Genomic DNA, 18521 nt, shown 5'->3' with positions numbered 1-18521 from the left:
ACTTTCATATCAATCGCTTCGTTTATATTTACGAATCTAAAACAAATGTGCATCTAAAGTGCTTACCGTAGAGGGTTCTCCCACGTCTGACGATTCACTGATTTCACTTCGCTGATTCCTGTAATTAAAACACTTATTCAGATAAAAAAATAAATATAACACGTAACTGATTACAAAGATAGTTCACGATGAATCTAATTGAACAGATAGCACGGTTCGTTTACATAGTAGATTGCAAACGCTGGTTAGAGAAAACACGCCAAAAGATACAGAACAAATTACTTGCTCGCTGTACCGAGAAAGACACATCGTACCGTAAGAAAATGATTGCTTGATGCTATCCACGTACACTGTGCATACAAGTAATCATTCAGTTATCAAAATAAATAATGCATTCTTATCGTTCCGCTATAATTTGCGACTAAGAATTTGAATGCGACAAATTTAATTTTATCAAACTGAAAATAGATTAACGTGGATTTTACACATAATGTAGACGTAAAATAAGCAAACATTTAAAAATCTTAATCTACCTGCCGTAAAGCATTTGTTCCCTGGGCTTTTCCTCAATTGGCGGTCTGTTGGCGAATTGTTGTTGACTCTTGGCAGCTGTCGAAAATCCGGCTGGGGCATCGGTTACTTGCTCCATTCTAAAATGAGTTTAAGAAAACATATATAATTCACATTCAGTTCGCTATTAAGACCATTCTTAAACACTAGCGACCCGCCCTCGCTTCGCTTCGGGAACTGTAATTTATTATTGATTTCTCCACTATTTAACGGATGTTATTATACATATAAACCTTCCTCTTCAATCACTCATCTATTAAAAAAAACCGCATCAAAATCCGTTGCGTTGTTTTAAAGATTTAAGCATACATAGGGATATAGGGAGAGAGAAAGCGACTTTGTTTTATACGATGTAGTGATAATATTATTAATAACAGTGCACTTACGATTTCGGTTGCCTCGATTCAGACGAACAGAGATTTCTGATGTAGTCGTCACACTCGCGTTGCTTTTGTATTTGATATTCTTTAAGCAAGTCGCGTCTGAAATCACCATCCGTAGCGTGTACGACCGCATGCTCGACTCTCGGCGGCGCACGCTCCGCGAGCGATGAGCGTTCAGTCGAAGCCGCAGTGTTCGAAACTGACGTTGACGCAGAGTAATCTTGGGCTCTGTGTTCAGGTGTCGTGGCGTTAGACGCACCGATGCTACTACCTTCATTTAGTTTCGCGGGCGGACTATCTTCGGACAATTTCACTTGCTCAGCGATAGGCTTCAGAGTATCATTGAGGTCTTCAAATATGCCGTCCCCAGTTGGACTGTCGAATAGCCTATCCACAGACGTATTCATCAGCTTACTGCCTTTTATTCCGGTTAAATGAAATCCGGCAAAACATGATGACGAAGGACCATAATCTATGGCCGAAAGTGCCATGAGAGCGGGATGTCTCGGTGCACCGTCAGGAAGTGGACGTAATGACCTAGTCATAGCGTCCGCTGCTGAGCGTGGCCGTCTGAACGGCATAGCCAAATGTGGGAATGTCCGCGGCTTAATAGGCGTGACGAGCATGTGTTCAGTCCATGACGTGTGCAATGAAGGCCGTTCTAGTTTTTCTACATCAACATTTAACATTCTTTGTTCGAACGGTACACTGAACGTTTCTGCTGGAATCGACTGTAGCCATGACAGTAAGCTCAAATCGGATTCATCAAATCCTGAGCCGTCAAGGAGCCTTGAAAACGTAACGTCGTTCGACTGTGCTTCCTTTGATCCAGTTGCTTTAGCTTGGCAATAGTTCACGCAAGATTCATACAATATTCCCTTGATTAACAATTGCATTAGCCGATCATTCTTGGCGCACTTTGATATGGTGCCGCTCGATGATTTTTTATCGCAAGGCAAAAACTGCTCGACCAGCGGATATACTTCTCTGAAACATTGAACACGCGCATTGCTTGGATTCCATTTTTTAAACTGAGCATGATCGGTTATACTCGGCAATGTCAATAACAAACATAAATTGGAATATTCTTCTTTCGATGGGGCTATTTTTTCTAATTCACTCAATACCTTAACAACTTCTTCAACAATGTTCTCGACGTTGTTATAGGCTTTAATTTCAGACCTTATGCATAATAATTCTATGTATTTGTGTCTCAATATAGCATAATTAAACTTGTTTGCTTCGAACGTTTTAAGTGCACTAAGCGGTTGAATAAATTCCAACACATCATCCCATTGTCCATCAAGGATTAGCTGTCTCAAAAACAAAACGTCATCTGCGTAGTTGCCGTTTATTACGCCGGTTTCTCTTTCTAAGGAAAGCTGTGTGATGTGAAGGTCTCTGTTATGGAGGAACTCGAGTGACAAACGGACAACGTCATCTTCTCGGAGATTTAGGTGGGTTGACGGCATCTTATCTCTCTATACCTGCAACAAAATCCCTTTTGTATTTAAAATTACTAAAATATGCACAAAACATTAAATCGTAATTTATGATGATGTTCAAATGGTCATGACAGACAATGACATAACAGCGAACAAGATGCAATACATCTATTTGAGAAAATGTGAAATTGCTGTTGACAGTAGATAAGATTAGATTTGCATTTCAAAGTTGAAATGTAAATGCTGATACTATAAATACTAGTGGGACCTAGTAGATTGTAGATGTTTCATATGATTATATTCAAACTAGTCTAGTTCCATCGCAATAAACACAATAGAAACAATAAAAACATTATTACTATGAGACAATAGTTTTATTTGAGTGTATTAGCATTGTATTGTAAGTCTGTTTATTAATTACAAAATTGCAATGATGATCTCTAACTATCAATAGAAAGTGGAAGCAGAGCTACATACATATTCCCAAACTTAATGATGACCAAACTGATAAACAGATAATAAAATGTTTCCATATGAACATTCTCAAAACTTGGTACAGTTATTCATAAGCAGTTAAAAAAATCTATAAAGAAACAAACTATTTACATTTTACACATCACAAAAAAAGAGTTAAAATTAGGCAAAAACATTGTTATGTATTGTGGTTGTCCTCTATCTGTATGCCATTTATTTCGGATCTGCAATTTTGAAATGTACTCCTTGTAGTATCGATTCCAAAAATGTGTTTTTAATAATTGTATCCTTTTATATCTGGAAAGCATATGAAGTGGAGTATGATCGACCTGGGAAGCAGGTAATATAGTGAGCATTCGTCCAATCAAGAAATGCGCTGGTGTAATAGGAACTAAATCTGATGGATCAGATGAAATTGGAGTGAGAGGTCTAGAATTTAGTATTGCCTCAATTTGAACCAATACAGTGTTCATCTCTTCATAGTCCAAATGAGCCATTGACAATACATGAGTTAATTGTTCTTTAATTGATTTAACTGACCATTCTGCTACGCCGTTAAAATGTGAACTGTAGGCTGGACTAAATTTAAAATTAATTTCGTTTTCAGCACCATATGAAACAATATCGTTAGATTGATTTTTAGCAACCTAACTATTTCATTGCGAACACCCATGAAATGAGTTCCTTTGTCGGAGTGGATCACAGCTGGCTTACCTCTGCTGCAATGAAACGTTTAAGAACTTAGGTCAGTGATGAGTTCTATGTGCATCGCTTTCACTGCCAGGCAAACAAAAACGGCAATATATGTCTTCTGTCAACTGACAGCCTCGACCTTTTGTTCGCCATCATGATGGGACCAGCATAGTCCACAGCTGTATTACTAAAAGGATAGTCTGCTTGCAATCTTTATAGAGGTAGGTTTCCCATGATAGGCTGATAAGTCTTGCCTGCAAATCTAAGGCAGGATATGCAATTTCGAGTAATATTTCTACAAAGACTACAACCATTGACTATCCAGTATTTGTGTCACGATGTTGATAACAACAGCTGTGGTCCGGCATGTAGAAGAATTTTGTGACAGTGCGTGACTAATATTTTAGTTATGTGAAGTGATTCGTCTAGTAAGATAGGGTGCTTTGTGTTGTAATCATAGTGAGAGTTTGATAGTCTACCTCCTCCTCGTATTATACCTGCATGGTCAATAAAAGGGTTTAATTTGAGAAGTTTGTCTTTAGAAGGCAGCAGGCCTTTATTAAGTAATTGTGAGTATTACTTATATATATATGTGTATGTATATGTTTATGTTATTTATGTGTGTAATTGTGCATGTGTATAGTCTGATTTATTATGTATTAGTGTTATTTTTATTATTATTATTATTATTATTATTTATTTATAGTTATTTAAAATCTTATTAATTAGATTGTACTTTTCTACCCACTTATGCAAAGCTCTCCCTCTTTAAGAGCGGTTAGCTGGTAGATAACTCAATTGTTGAGTTAGCATTTTATACGTTTTCGCAATTATTGTATTGTATTAACTGTGTGTACAATAAAGAATTAGAAGAAAAAATAAAAATAAAAGGCAGGTAGTAACAAAATATCATACTGCACTCATGGCAATGATAAAGAGTAATATTTCATGAAATACCAATTTGAGCAAAACCAACACAATTAATCAACTTGTTCTTTTTTTAATTTATTTTAGTCATAATAAGTTGCAAAAAGCATTAGCTAAGTGTTATGTTTAAAATATTTTAATTTCATCACTTCCATGTTCGCATTTTGTATCAATTGAAATTTAATATGCTGTGATCAATTTAGACTTTTTTATTGCTACTGATGCACAAGCACATAAATCACCTCAAGTTAAGTGGTTACCTTTCCCTAAAATTACAGTTGTGAATGCATTTTAAATAGATTTCAGTAATTAAAAGGACTAACTAACAATATTTAAACTTGACTAATGTGAATCAACATCAATTCTGGAATATTTTTTATCTACTTTTTTCTGTTGAAATTCCATAATATAGATGTTATGTATAACAATGTATGTTATATTTAAAGGTCTCAGAAATGTATGTTTTGTTATAAAAAAAAAATCTACCTCCTTTTTATTTGGAATAGAAATTACCTGAATCTATATCAACCTTTTTATTGGATTCAATCGATTAAAAAACTTTCACGGAAACTATAAATTATAAATCGTGAGCGTGATGCGTCTGGCGGGCGAAAGCCAGTTTAGAATATTACAATATAATTGGACGTAGATTCATCTGGCATAGTAATCCAGGTGAACAGCTAAAATTACAGATAGATCGGTATATTTTTTATGTTTTGTTCGCTTAGTGCTGATCATCGCTAAATATTTAGCTGACTTAAATAGTTGGCCACCGTTTAACAAGAACTCCAAAAACATATTCCACCTACACAACCAATTACCATAAAAGCAAACATACTGTAACAGAACGCAAAAGCTTACTTTGAAAGCATTTTAGTAATAATATCATATTTTTAAAACATTGAAAAAACTTTTTATTTACAGTTACGAAGATTAACTTAACGGGAAAAAAATTATAAATAAATGTTTATATACCTTCGATATAAAAACGCCTATGTATTAACTTTGTGACTCGACAACTTAATAATTTATAGTTCGACATTCAAAACAATAACAATTAACGGCACATCTTGGAGAAATTTATTGAATTTATTCCACATTTTATTATGATATCTCTCGAATATATTATGTGTATAATCTATGATGATATCGTAAGAGGACAGATTTTTTTTTAATAGATTTTATGACCTGGTAACTAAGACCTATAAGTCATGTCTTATTTTAATTCATATTCTTATTTTTATGAAAAATGATGAAATGGTGTGAAATGAACTGAAATGAAATGAAGTGAAGATGATTAATTTGAAACATTAATGAACTGGGATGAAATTAAATTAAATGAGATGATATGGGATGAAATTTAATCGAAATAAAATAGTGGTCATTTACTGAGATTTTTTCAGTGGACTTTTTGGAGAAACCCGAGAAGCTACGTCCAGCAGATTTGTTTCATTTTCCCACATTTGTGGCCTAAAGGATAAGACGTCCGGTGCATTCGTGTTGAAGCGATGCACCGGTGTTCGAATCCCAGGCGGGTACCAAATTTTCTAATGAAATACGTACTTCGCAAATGTTCACGATTGACTTCCACGGTGAAGGAATAACATCGTGTAATAAAAATAAAACCCGTAAAAATTATAATTTGCGTAATTACTGGTGGTAGGACCACTTGTGAGTCCGCGCATGTAGGTACCACCACCCCGCCTATTTCTACCGTGAAGCAGTAATGCGTTTCGGTTTGAAGGGTGGGGCAATCGTTGTAACTATACTGAGACCTTAGAACTTATATCTCAAGATGGGTGGCGAATTTACGTTGTAGATGTGTATGGGCTCCAGTAACCACTTAACACCAGGTGGGCTGTCAGCTCGACCACTCATGCAATAAAAAAAGTCTTATCTGAACCATAGAGTACTTTCGTTGAGCTGTTTTATTTTTGTAAAAGATGAGGATGAGGAAATCCTGGATATAAGTCTAGCTCTGACGTCTCTGTCTGTCATAGAGTATGTCATTGCGGCGGCAAATAGAACTAAATCAGCCAATAAACTGTACTAATCGATTGATATTTTGATTAAACTCAAATTAATTTTGTTATAATATTCCTATCAAGATGGATGAAGAAGGCGAAAGCATTTTACTTGAAGATAATTATTATCAGCTTCTAAATGTATCAAAGACGGTAAATATTACGTCACATGTCGAGATTCGGAAAAATTATATTTATCGAAATTACGTATTATATAATAAGATAATTATAAAAAAATAATATTTATGGATTACCCAGCTATCTAAACCTTATTATTTTCTCATAAACATCCGGGTCATTTGGTAGAAAAGCTTTTAGGTTAAGATGGATGCAAGTTGCACCAAGTGCAGCATATCATTGCAGAAATTAAAAAAGGAATGGTTAAGCACTGAATAGTATCACCCTTTTTAATATTGTTGTTCAAAAGTTCAATGTGGCATCGGAAAATCTGACCAGATTTTGATTGCACTCCTCACTTAAAATCACCATAAGTATACATAATTTGTTAATTAAGAACAGTATTTTTTTCTTTCTAATTTAAATCTAAAAGTAAGTATCAGGAACAGTTCGAAGGAATAACAAAGTTAACCGCATCCACCAAAATTTTCTTTAAACAGGCTTCTTTAGAAGAAATCAATAGTGCATATCGTCGTTTCTCTCGAATGTTTCATCCAGACAAACATAGCACAGATCCCAACAAACAAAAATGGGCTGAGCAGATATTCAACAAAGTGAAAGAGGCTTATGAAGTTTTATCTGATTCACACAAAAGGGCCATATATGATACACTAGGTATGTAAATTATAAAATAAATTTGAAATCTTTCACAGAAATTTAATAGTAATCTACTTTATAAATCATTACTGAGGTACAAAGTAATATCTTATCAAAATATGTCTAACAGGAAAACGAGGTTTAGAAGTAGATGGTTGGGAGGTTATTTTCCGCACACGCACTCCTAGGGAAATAAGAGAAGAATATGAGAGGTACTTAAAGTTTTTCATCAAATGAGATTATTATTTTGATACCTATTATATACCAATTTAGATTTATTTATTTCTCCTAATTTTAGAAAATAAAAATAATGATTCTAATTTTAAAATACAAAACAATCTCATGACTTAGGGTTTCCCAATTCCTTTGCTCTTTTACACTTCATTGTATGGATGAAATACAATAATCTCATTTTGTTTTATCTGTCTGTTTAAAATTAACAAATTTTTAGAAGAAATCGGCATTGCAATATATTGTTATTTCATTCAAAATTGCTCAATATAAAAAATAATTGTATTATGTATTAACAGGTTAAAACGGGAACGTGAGGAACGTAGGCTCCAGCAGAGTGCCAACCCTCGTGGCACAATCACACTCTCCATCAATGCCACAGATATGTTTACAAAGTATTATGATGAATATGAAATAATGTAAGCTTGTATGTTTATTTGCGAACCTGGTCTTTAATCAAACTTTTATAATAATTTTAAATTTTAGTAGTTGAGAGCATGTTTTAATTTTATTATCTTTATTTTTTCCCCTACAAATATTGCCTTGCAATGTTGTCATTATGCACAAACAAAATAGTCATATAAATATGGTATGGCATTTCACAACATGCTTCAAAATATCAGTCTAGTGGCTTGAAGATGGTTGAAGACATCTAACTTACATCAGTCACATGCAGTTTTATAGAGCTGGGTGCCAATCTTCAGTAATTAAGTGGCACTTGAAGAGAGTATGTGAGAGTAATGAAAAACTGACAAAAAAATATTAACAGGTAATCCTTCCTAATTTTGAATGTCTAATACTTTATTTCTTTCTATTTCATTAACAGGGAAGAAACTACAGTGATCCCTAACATTGAAGTGTCAGGAATGACAATTCAACAATCCATTGATGCTCCAGTAACACTTCGAAATACAATGACTCTGTCAGGAAACATATCAACTCAGAATGGAATAGGTAAAACTTCTAAGTGTTATAAAAATATAAATTTTCTCTTTAAATCTATACTGATCAGAATAATTCTCATTTGAGTAATGTTTCATTAGTAAATTTCTATAATATTTAATATTTATGAATAATAAAATTTATTTTATTGAATAAAATGCATTTTTTTTATTAAATTAGAGATTCAAGAATGTCATAAAATTATTATTAGATGAAAATTTATCAAAAATCTATACAAAGTAAGCTATTCAAAGCAAAGTGTAATGGTATTTTTTTTTTCAAATATATCTTGATATTACAGGTACTGGTTCAATAAATATGTGTAACAGGCACCTTAGCTCAGAAAAAGGCTGGACAGAAGTTGAATGTGGAATAGGAAATGGTCCTTTACTAGGTGTAAAATTATTTCGTACATTGTCTAGACTTATGTTTCTAAATTGTGGCACAGTGTTACAGTTTACATCAAGAGGAATTTCACCTAGCTTTGTTTCTAGTAAGTATAACATTTAGGCAATACAGTTTAAATATTACTTAAAATAAAAAAAAGTTATATAAATTGATTGATATGTAAATTGTAGAGCTATATATAAATTATATAGTAGAACAAAAATTACCTTTCATTTTATTCCAGCATTAGCTCTTCAGTTAGATGCTCACTCAGTGGGTTATTTGACATACCGAGCTGGAAACCAAGGCTCTTCAATGACTTCAATCTATGTGAGGGACTCGGAGAAATATCACAGCAACACTGCAATCCAGATTGGCAATCCGCATTCATTTATATCTTTCAATGTGATGAGGAAATTGCCCCAACATGATTTGAAGCTGAGACTGGCTGTAAAGTAAGTTATGTCACATACCGAATGAATGTGAACAAAATCATATTATTACATTTGAGTGAAAATATGTTCTTGTAGCACCAATGCCATTGCGAATATTAAATAACAATAAAGATGCATTGCGAAACAAAGTGATTATAAAGTAAATAGTGGTTGCGTAAACTTGAAATAATTTTGCTATTTTATTGTTTTAGATTTGGGACATTTGGTGCAATAGCTGAGTATGGTGCGGAAAAGAAAGTGTCACAAAACAGTAGTGTGTCAGCTGCAGTTATGTTGGGTGTTCCTAGCGGGGTTATGCTCAAACTCAAGTAAATACATCTGAAATAAAACCAAATTTAAAAGTATGAGATACAGATAATAAAAACAATAACTTTATCTGGAACAACACTTTTCACTGAAGTTTTAACAGCAACAGTATTAAGTTTCGAGTAAATGCAAGCAAGACACATTTATTACATTGCGTTCATTCGCCCCATTACGTTTTTTATTGGCTTAGAAAAAATATAGTAACAGTTCAAACAAACCACATATAAACTCAGTTCTATATTTGTTTTTGTTTAAAATATAATTAATAAGACAGGCTGAGGTAAGTCATGAGTCGTCAAGTAAAGATCTTTAATATGATGCTTAAAAAATAAATAGAAATAATAAAAATACAGAATTAATTTTTTATTTGAGGTATGTGTTAGAATATGTATGTTTTGCTACCAAGTGCACACTTTAAATGGCTAACCCCTCCGTGCAGAGTTTTGAATAGCCCTTACGCTACCAGCAAAAAGGTTGGGAAAAACATACTATTCAACTAAAATAGCAACACAAAACAAAAAAAGATCTTTAAGATTTGTCAGAAAAATAAGATGTGTTGGATGATCACTTAGATTTTTTTTTTAATATTTATATAAATTATAATCAATATACAACAGCAAAATATTACAAAATAAGAGTAGAATGTGTTGACAGGATCTTAATAATGCTGCTTAATTATTAAATTGAACAAGCCAATGCTGAATGATAATTTTTTTTTTTTTTTTTATGTGCCTATCTGCGATCAGTCCTGGACTATGAGCAGATCCGTTGCGTGTGCCATCGCGTCGAAGAGGCTCCTCACCAGGAGACTCCTCATTAATCACTATCTGTCACCAACTCCCTGTATATCATGACGTTTCAGTCGTTTAATGTAACTGACTTTTGTCAACTCATTAGCTAGGGTATTTGGGTGGTTTTCCAGCCGAGTTCTGTACTTAGTCCCTGTCAACCTTATCTCTTCCTTAACAGTTCTCATGTTCATGGCTTCATGGATCTCAGTGTTTGTCACAAACCATGGTACGTTTGCTATGGTTCTTAAGATGCCATTCTGCATTCTTTGCATGATATTTAAACTGGAGTCGCATGCACTTCCCCACAGTTGCAATCCATACGTCCATATTGGCTTCAGGATCATTTTGTAGATTAGGAGCTTATTGTCAGTGGAAAGCTTCGAGTTACGTGCCAGAATGATAATATTTGCATAAATTTGGATTCAAAATTAATTCATGCACTTGTATCAAGTGATGTATCGACTATACTGATGTTCAAATCCTGCTGGCATGGTACAAACTTTTCTCATGAAATACATACTTAACATATTATTTTCACGAATGACTTCCATAACGAAAGAATAACCTTATATAATAAAAATGATCAAAAAAGCAGAACTTAACAGGTGTAATGACTGGTAGTAGGGTGTAATCCCCATAGGTAGGTTCTACAATCTAGTCGTATTAATGCGGCACAGCAGTAATATGTTCTAGACGTGGGACCGTCGTTATCCTATACGTTTGAGACAAACCTCAAGGTGGATTGCGGCTTTTTTTTAATGAGTGGCCTATGGACTCTTAGTAAGAACTTGGCACAAGATGAACCATGAGCTAGATCGTAAGCGATTTAAATATGAAGTTATCTATACATATCAATAGAATTGGAGTGTCTGTTTGTAATATTCAAATAACCGCTTTTTACTACATGCATATGAATATATTATACGGTACATACACCAAAATAACATGTTTTACAATTTTTGTCTGTCTGTCTGTTTGTTCCGGCTAATCTCTGGAATGGCTCGACCGATTTTGACGAGACTTTCACTGATAGGTAGCTGATGATATAAGGAGTAACTTAGGCTACTTTTTTAAGACTAGCTTCACCCCACGGCGTCACCCGCGGTATTACAATAACCGCGGGTAACATCGCGGGACTCAACTATCAATAATAAAATTTAATGTTTCCGAAGCGAAGCGAGGGCGGGTCGCTAGTTTTACATAAAAATTAATTACACCACTTCAAACTGATGGCTTGATAATGTAATGTAAAATAATAGTTTTCTGTGTGTACAGGTGGACATGTTCATCACAAACTATAGTAGTGCCAATCCATCTGTGTGAGGAAGTGATGCCGTCACCAGTTTTCTACGCAACTGTAGTTCCATTAGTATCATGGATGATATTAAAAAAAATCGTTCTGGATCCTATTGCAAGAGAGCGTCAGGAACGAGAGAGACAACGTTCTATGGAAGCTAATTTTGAAAGGTGAGTCGTTTTAAGATATCCAACACGTTATTAGCAGTCCTAAAGAAATGATACAACTTCAAATGATTTATTAACAGATACCTAGGCTTTCGGTATTACGATAGCTGTGGAAATATAAAAAATATTCTCTATTAGGGAAACTGAGATTGAGACTTAATATTTTTGTATGTTATTTATAACTTTTTTTATTGCTTAGATGGTTGGACCAGCTCACAGCCCACCTGGTGTTAAGTGGTTACTGGAGCCCATATAAATTTATAACGCAAATGCGCCACCCACCTTGAGATATAACTATAGTTGTAACTATACTTGAGACCTTAGAACTTATATCTCAAGGTGGGTGGCGTATTTACATTGTGGATGTCTATGGGCTCCAGTAACCACTTAACACCAGGTGGGCTGTGAGCTCGTACAACCATCTAAGCAATAAAAAATAAAAAGATATGAGTTCTAAGGTCTCAGCTACAACGGCTGCCCCACCCTTCAAACCGAAACGCATTACTGCTTCACGGCAGAAATAGGTAGGGTGGTGGCACCTACCTGTGCGGACTCACTATAGGTCCTACCATCAGTAATTACGCAAATTATAATTTTGCGGGATTGATTCTCATTACACGATGTTATTCCTTCATCGTGGAAGTCAATCGTGAACATTTGTTAAGTACGTATTTCATTAGAAAAATTGGTACCCGTCTGCGGGATTCGAACACCGGTACATCGCTAGATACGAATGCACCGGACGTCTTATCCTTTAGGCTAGGACGACTTCATAACTAAAAACCTATTCTTACAGATTACAGGAGATGCAAAGACAAGCACGCGCTACTGTAGAACTGATGAGAGAAACTTATTCCAGAATTCGGTCCCACGAAGATAAGAAGAAAGGTCTCGTCATATTAAAAGCTCTATACGGAAAGCTACCGGCAGGTATGGAGTACTTAACTAAAGTAAATTCGTGTTACAATCGGGCATTAGACAAGTCCTTGTGAATATTTAGAGAATCTTCGTAATACAGTGCAAACTTAATATAACGAACCTCAGTAATATAATGACATCCTCGATTTAACAATTACATTGTTATCCCCTTGAATTATCCATAAGAGTCAATGTAAAATACCTTGAAAATTTCTTGCGAACAACCTATAACGAATCTTTAACTCTAAAAAGTATAAATACTAGTAGTAAAGTAAGTCGTAAAACTAGTAAAAATAGTGTTGTAATTAACTAGTTTTATCAACCCAAAAACTTTTTATAAAATTCCCACCAATATGACCGATACTATGTGAATCAGACTCGACAAGTTTGAGAAAAATTGTTACCTATCTAATTGTTTTTAAATAGGAAATACATGCAGTAATTTCATAAAATAAAAATGTGTTATCATTTACCACATAATGGTGGTAAATGGTAGACCAATCTAACCTTAATATAACCAACCTCAGTTCACCCAATTTCTTGGTATAATGAATATTTACTTGTTCCCTTCCAATTCGTTATATCGAGGTTGCACCGTATTTAAAGTTAATTATTATTATGAAATTTTGTATTACTAAATACTAGTAGTAGTGCTCCTAAATTCTTCTAAGAACTTGTTTAAAAGTGAAAATGAATCATAATTAAAAACAATGCTCCCTAACCATCTCTTTTGTTGTAATGTTGGCAGGATATCAGTATCCAAATACTACTTACTTTGATTGAAGATGCTAAAATTTTTGATGTTATGGCTGACAGAGAGTTAATAAATTAAAAACTAGCTCATTCAGAAATAAAATTGGTCATCCAAATTGTGTTATTAGTTTAATGAACATAAAATTGTATTTTGATTTACAAGGGTTAATTCCACAATGTGAAGCAGAGAAAATGGACTTCTCCTATCATATTTTTTTTTATTCCACCTTGTTTATTATGAGATAAAACTTGACTTTTAATTATATTATTCGTATGATTAATCAATAAATATCAATTTCAAGCGGCATCTTTGATTTTATATGAAAATGTTGAGGATCGGAACATTCTAGAATCAACAACAGTTTTGATCGAACACACCAACTTGGAAAATTTATAATTTTAATAATCAATCATCCTTATTTTTCAAAAGTTTCGATAGTATTTTCGGAATGTGGCAGACTACAACTAATTTAAGCGATGTGTTAAGCATTCAAATAAACAAACAGTATAACGATAGATTGATGTTGATGCTCCATGGACTCCTCTGAGAGAGGCAGTGTGCGGGGTATATTGATCTCTTTCCATCGCAGCGGAGTTCATCAGAGTAAGGGCTGCGCGTTGAATGCCTACGTGACTCTGAATTAAAAAACTGATAACGACATAGACGTGCTTAGCTTAACAAATTAATTGTCTATTCTGCCGTGTTGCTTTTTACCTTCACACCTGTTTATTAATTAACTGTATACACAGATACATCGAGCCACGTGATACCCGAACAGACAGGAGACGGTGTATCTCCCGAATCGCCGAGTCCTTACAGCGATGTCATCGACGTCACAATACCCGTACAATGTTTGGTCAAAGATTCAAGGCTTGAACTTCTCGAGGCAAGCAAGGTGCGGAAGTTAACCATTAATTTAAAAATTTTATTGTCAGGGATATTGTCATTCGGAGCATTAGTTGATAATAGTATTTTTTTTTAAATACCATGGTTAAAGGATTATACTTAATCCATCCCCCTCCCGCGTCCCCTCGTGATGCTGTGTGGTAACTATCACTTGAACTATTGAAGTCGTCTTGGCCTAAAGGATAAGACGTCCGGTGCATTCGTGCCGAGCGATGCAACGATGTTCGAATCTTAGGCGGGTACCAATTTTTCTAATGAAATACGTACTCAATAAATGTTCACGATTGACTTCCACGGTGAAGGAATAGCATCGTGTTATAAAAATCAAACCCACAAAATTATAATTTGCATAATTACTGGTGGTAGGACCTCTTGTGAGTCCGCGCGGGTGGTGGACCCTGCCTATTTCTGCCCTGAAGCAATAATGCGTTTCGGTTTGAAGGGTGGGGCAGCCGTTGTAACTATACTTGAGACCTTAGAACTTATATCTCAAGGTGGGTGGCGCATTTACGTGTAGTATAGACTCCAGTAACCACTTAATACCAGGTGAGCTTGTCCACCCTAATAGCAATAAAAAAAAACTTATGGACACCAATACCTACCCGTGTCTCCTACTTGGGCCCTTATGTGGTCCTCGACCTGTAAATATTAGTATAGTACTTAGTATAGTACTACTAAAATAAATTGTGTAACATTGTCAAAATAACACGGTTATTAACTATCAAATTCTATTAACTGCACCGTGTCTGAATAACAACCAAGTTTGCTTGATGATTAATAAATTATTTTATAGCTCAATGTTAACGTATTTTTTTCATTTGCGCAGTCGGAACTACCAGGCTTCTATGACCCGTGCGTTGGCGAGGACAAGCACTTGACAGTACAGTACATGTTTCACAATAATTTGCACTGCTGCACCGTACCTGACAATCAGGCCATCGTTCTGCCTCGCAACAGTAAGTATCGATTTCGGCTTCAGAAACATAAAGTCAGATCTAAGTTTTGCCAAAATCGCTTTTATGTTAATACGTATAGGGTCCTTTTTTCTTTGTCTTACAGATCTCGACTGTACTTTTTTTGCGCATTGACATTGTAATGTAAAACATTCAAAAGTATTCTATCTCGTTCTCTGGAAGAATAAATCCTAGAGATGTATACGTTTGTCTCTTTTTAGTGACGCTCTTTCTTTTCATCGATATTAAAATCGGAACGATGCTAAATTTGGTTTACCTTTATTTGAAACGGTCGCATAAGACTTTTCTTTTTATGTCTTTTAAACTGTTTAAGTGATGTGATATATGGTGCGATAAGGGTGTGGTGACGCGTCGCAAATTATATTGTCAATTCTAAATGTGACCTATGTGCATTGTGCGAGTTTATTAACGTTCTCGATCGGGTAAAAGTTAACTCAAATTTGTATGGAGTCGGAACGTTTGCTTACGTTTGCCGGTAGGGGCGCTGTTAGTTAACTTTACGTTATCGAGAACCAGTGGCGGATTTACACCAAGGCCCGGGCCTAGGGCTGCCAGATTTAGGGGCGGTCCCAATCGTGTCAAAAAACTTATTATAACGTATGGCGGGCGGACTGCACTGCATTGTGTAATCTATACCGCATAAAGCTATTTTTTTTTCCCTAAATTTCTAAATCTATTTAAAAGTAGGCAATGAAGTAATTTATTTATGTAGTCTATATGGTGGATACTGAGAAAGGGGCGGCTGATGGCTTGGGGCCTAGGACGGCCGAGACTGCAAATTCGCCACCGTCGAGAACGTTAAAAAACTCGCACTAAGCACACTGTTTAGAAATAAACAATGCTGGTGTGGAACTTAAATAACAGGGTTAGAACATTTTTGTGTCTGTAAATTTGATACATCGCTTTGACATATGCATATACATTTCTTTTTTTCTTTTTGGTATATTTTTTTATAATTTACAAAGGAATAATTCGGCGAGTTCGATCTGAATCTAAATAAGCGAGAAGAAAATTCTATTTTGTAATCATTAAAGTTCATGAGTAAAACGTATTGGTACGGATCTTGATAAAGGTACGTATTTAATGTGTTGCACAACAATGTGTGCAGTGCATTATATCCGTGACAAGACCATGCATGGCCAATTCGATGTCGATAATGGCACTGATTAAACTTTATGTTGTTTTCATTTTTATGGTTTTTTTTTTCTTTTTTATGGTCAACGTTTAGAAGTTTAGTTTTTATTATATAATCGATACTTACAAAAAATGATATTTTTTAATTAATAAAACCGCGATTTGTAATGTAGATGAATCTAAAGGTAATTAAGAGTTTACTAATCCGTGCTACGTTTTTTTTTATTACCCTTATAGGCAGACGAGCATACGGTCCATATGATTGTGAATGGTTACCGTCGCTCATGGACTTCAGCAATCCCAGGGGCAGAGCCAAGCCGCTGCCTACCTTTTGCTTAAGTTAAAGCGCTTTTAAGTTAAATTTAATTTTGTACATTCATTTATTTCAGTACATTTTTACTCCCTTGTGATTATCGTAGTTTATTTTATAATTATAGAAACTCTAATAGGGCTAATAAAATTTGCACACAATTTAACAAATTGTTCTATTAATAGTAGACTTATCGGCACATATTGTTTTTGGGATTAGTATCGAGAATATTTGGCATTAATAAGACGTTGAGTCATTTAAGTTTTGTTCAGTGCAGCGGAAAATTCTCGTATTGTGATCACGTTTAGAATGCTCACACATCGCTAGCTGCAAATGAAATTCGTAATAATTTTAATAATAACATGACTCATCGTTTTAGATTTCGCGTCCGCTGTAAACATTTTATAACAAATCTTTATATCGCAATTACGTAAAACAATATGATGTATTTTATTTTAAACGTGTTATGGTCAATTTTGGGTTATGGAAATAATGCGTCAAGCATTTACTTCAAAACAAACGTGTCATGCGATTGATGTGTTAAGAGCGAACGTTAATGTATTACATTTTCATGAATCGATAATACTATTATACATTAAGTTTTAAATTTGAATTCAGCCATTATAATATACGATAAAGCCATGTAATACAGACGAAAATACTTTTTTTAAATACTGTAAAATGGGGAGAATCGGGACACTTTTTAAGTTCGACATTGGTTTTTATCGTTTTTTTTGTAGCTATAGTAATAAAACGAAGATCATAATGGTTCGGGTAATTTAAATTTATAATGCATTAAGATATAGTTTACTAAAGAATAATCATAATAACTTACTTGTCCCTATTCACCCAAGAGTAGGGTGAATCGAGTCGCATAAGGGAACAATTGAGTTTTTCTATAGGGCTGGCAATATTTAGTTGTTACGTAACTTTAGCTAATTTTTTAATATCTTTAATGAGTTACAAAACCTTGATGACTAAATTAAACTATTTAATATTCTTAAATAAAAGACATTTTCAGTTCAACAAAAACTTAAACGTAATGTGACATCCCAGATTTGTTCCTATTCCGACTGGCGTCTATTTCCCCCAATCTACTGTACGCAAATTATAAATAAAATGTGTAGCAACGGATCGCATTGTACCCCTCTACGTGTTGCTTTCCATGTCACTTAAAATTAAACCTCAAAATGGTATTATACAGACCGGCTCATCCTAAAATTTAATTTAATTATGTTTGTTTCAGATCATCGGATAAAGAATAGATCCTGAAAATTAAGGTCCAAACGCGTCTAAGCGTTTGCGACACATATCGGACACTTCGTAAAATACGAACGTGTAGTCTTTACTGAACTTTAAATACGATTTGAAATAATAATAAAGAATCCAGAACATTACATAAAAAAGTTTCATCTGATAAATCTTTGAATTCTTCGTGCAGCTAATTTAATAGAACACAACTTACACAACTAAACATTCCATTAAAAAAAATTATAATCAATGAGACTGAAAATTGTGTCGTAAATCGTACTACCTATTCAAATAAATTTTATAAATTATACCAAAGAAAAATAAATAAAAATTACGTTTTCAAATTGTCTTATTCGATAATTTTTTTATTAGTTCCTTAAAATGTATACCAGAATCGTTTGCGCTGTT

The 18521-nt window shown here is 34.3% G+C and overlaps 2 protein-coding genes across 2 annotated transcripts in view; one reads left to right on the top strand and one right to left on the bottom strand.

The window, feature by feature from the left end:
• The window catches only part of LOC101744420 (WD repeat-containing protein 47), a 62464-nt gene extending 56801 nt beyond the window's left edge, over nt 1-5663 (bottom strand). Inside the window, exons 1-4 of the mRNA XM_004929760.3 lie at nt 5468-5663; nt 957-2440; nt 534-650; nt 67-118 (exon numbers count right to left, since the gene is read on the bottom strand). Coding sequence (XP_004929817.1) covers nt 67-118; nt 534-650; nt 957-2425 — 1638 coding nt within the window. The 5' untranslated portion in view covers nt 2426-2440; nt 5468-5663. The remainder of the gene's footprint in view (nt 1-66; nt 119-533; nt 651-956; nt 2441-5467) is intronic.
• Nucleotides 5664-6533: 870 nt separating this feature from the next.
• DnaJ-17 (dnaJ homolog subfamily C member 11-like) lies at nt 6534-18355 on the top strand. Its single transcript, NM_001281894.1, has 13 exons — nt 6534-6669; nt 7134-7308; nt 7421-7502; nt 7821-7940; nt 8348-8475; nt 8765-8956; nt 9095-9305; nt 9497-9613; nt 11678-11869; nt 12663-12796; nt 14288-14433; nt 15271-15400; nt 18109-18355. Exons 1-13 carry the CDS (start codon nt 6601-6603, stop codon nt 18132-18134), a joined length of 1722 nt encoding a protein of 573 aa, NP_001268823.1. The 5' UTR covers nt 6534-6600; the 3' UTR covers nt 18135-18355.
• The last annotated feature ends 166 nt before the right edge of the window (nt 18356-18521 follow it).

Source organism: Bombyx mori, chromosome 1 (assembly GCF_030269925.1).
Source record: "Bombyx mori chromosome 1, ASM3026992v2".
In the NCBI taxonomy this organism is placed as follows: Eukaryota; Metazoa; Arthropoda; class Insecta; order Lepidoptera; family Bombycidae; genus Bombyx; species Bombyx mori.
This window is presented reverse-complemented; position numbering and strand designations above follow the sequence as displayed.

What these genes read in the sequence shown, in the direction of transcription:
- DnaJ-17 (NM_001281894.1), top strand. Translation starts at nt 6,601, where the DNA reads ATGGATGAAGAAGGCGAAAGCATTTTACTTGAAGATAATTATTATCAG. An exon ending in TATGATGAATATGAAATAAT is followed by an intron (nt 7,941 to 8,347) that starts GTAAGCTTGTAT and finishes TTTCATTAACAG; the next exon opens with GGAAGAAACTACAGTGATCC. An exon ending in AACTTCTCGAGGCAAGCAAG is followed by an intron (nt 14,434 to 15,270) that starts GTGCGGAAGTTA and finishes TCATTTGCGCAG; the next exon opens with TCGGAACTACCAGGCTTCTA.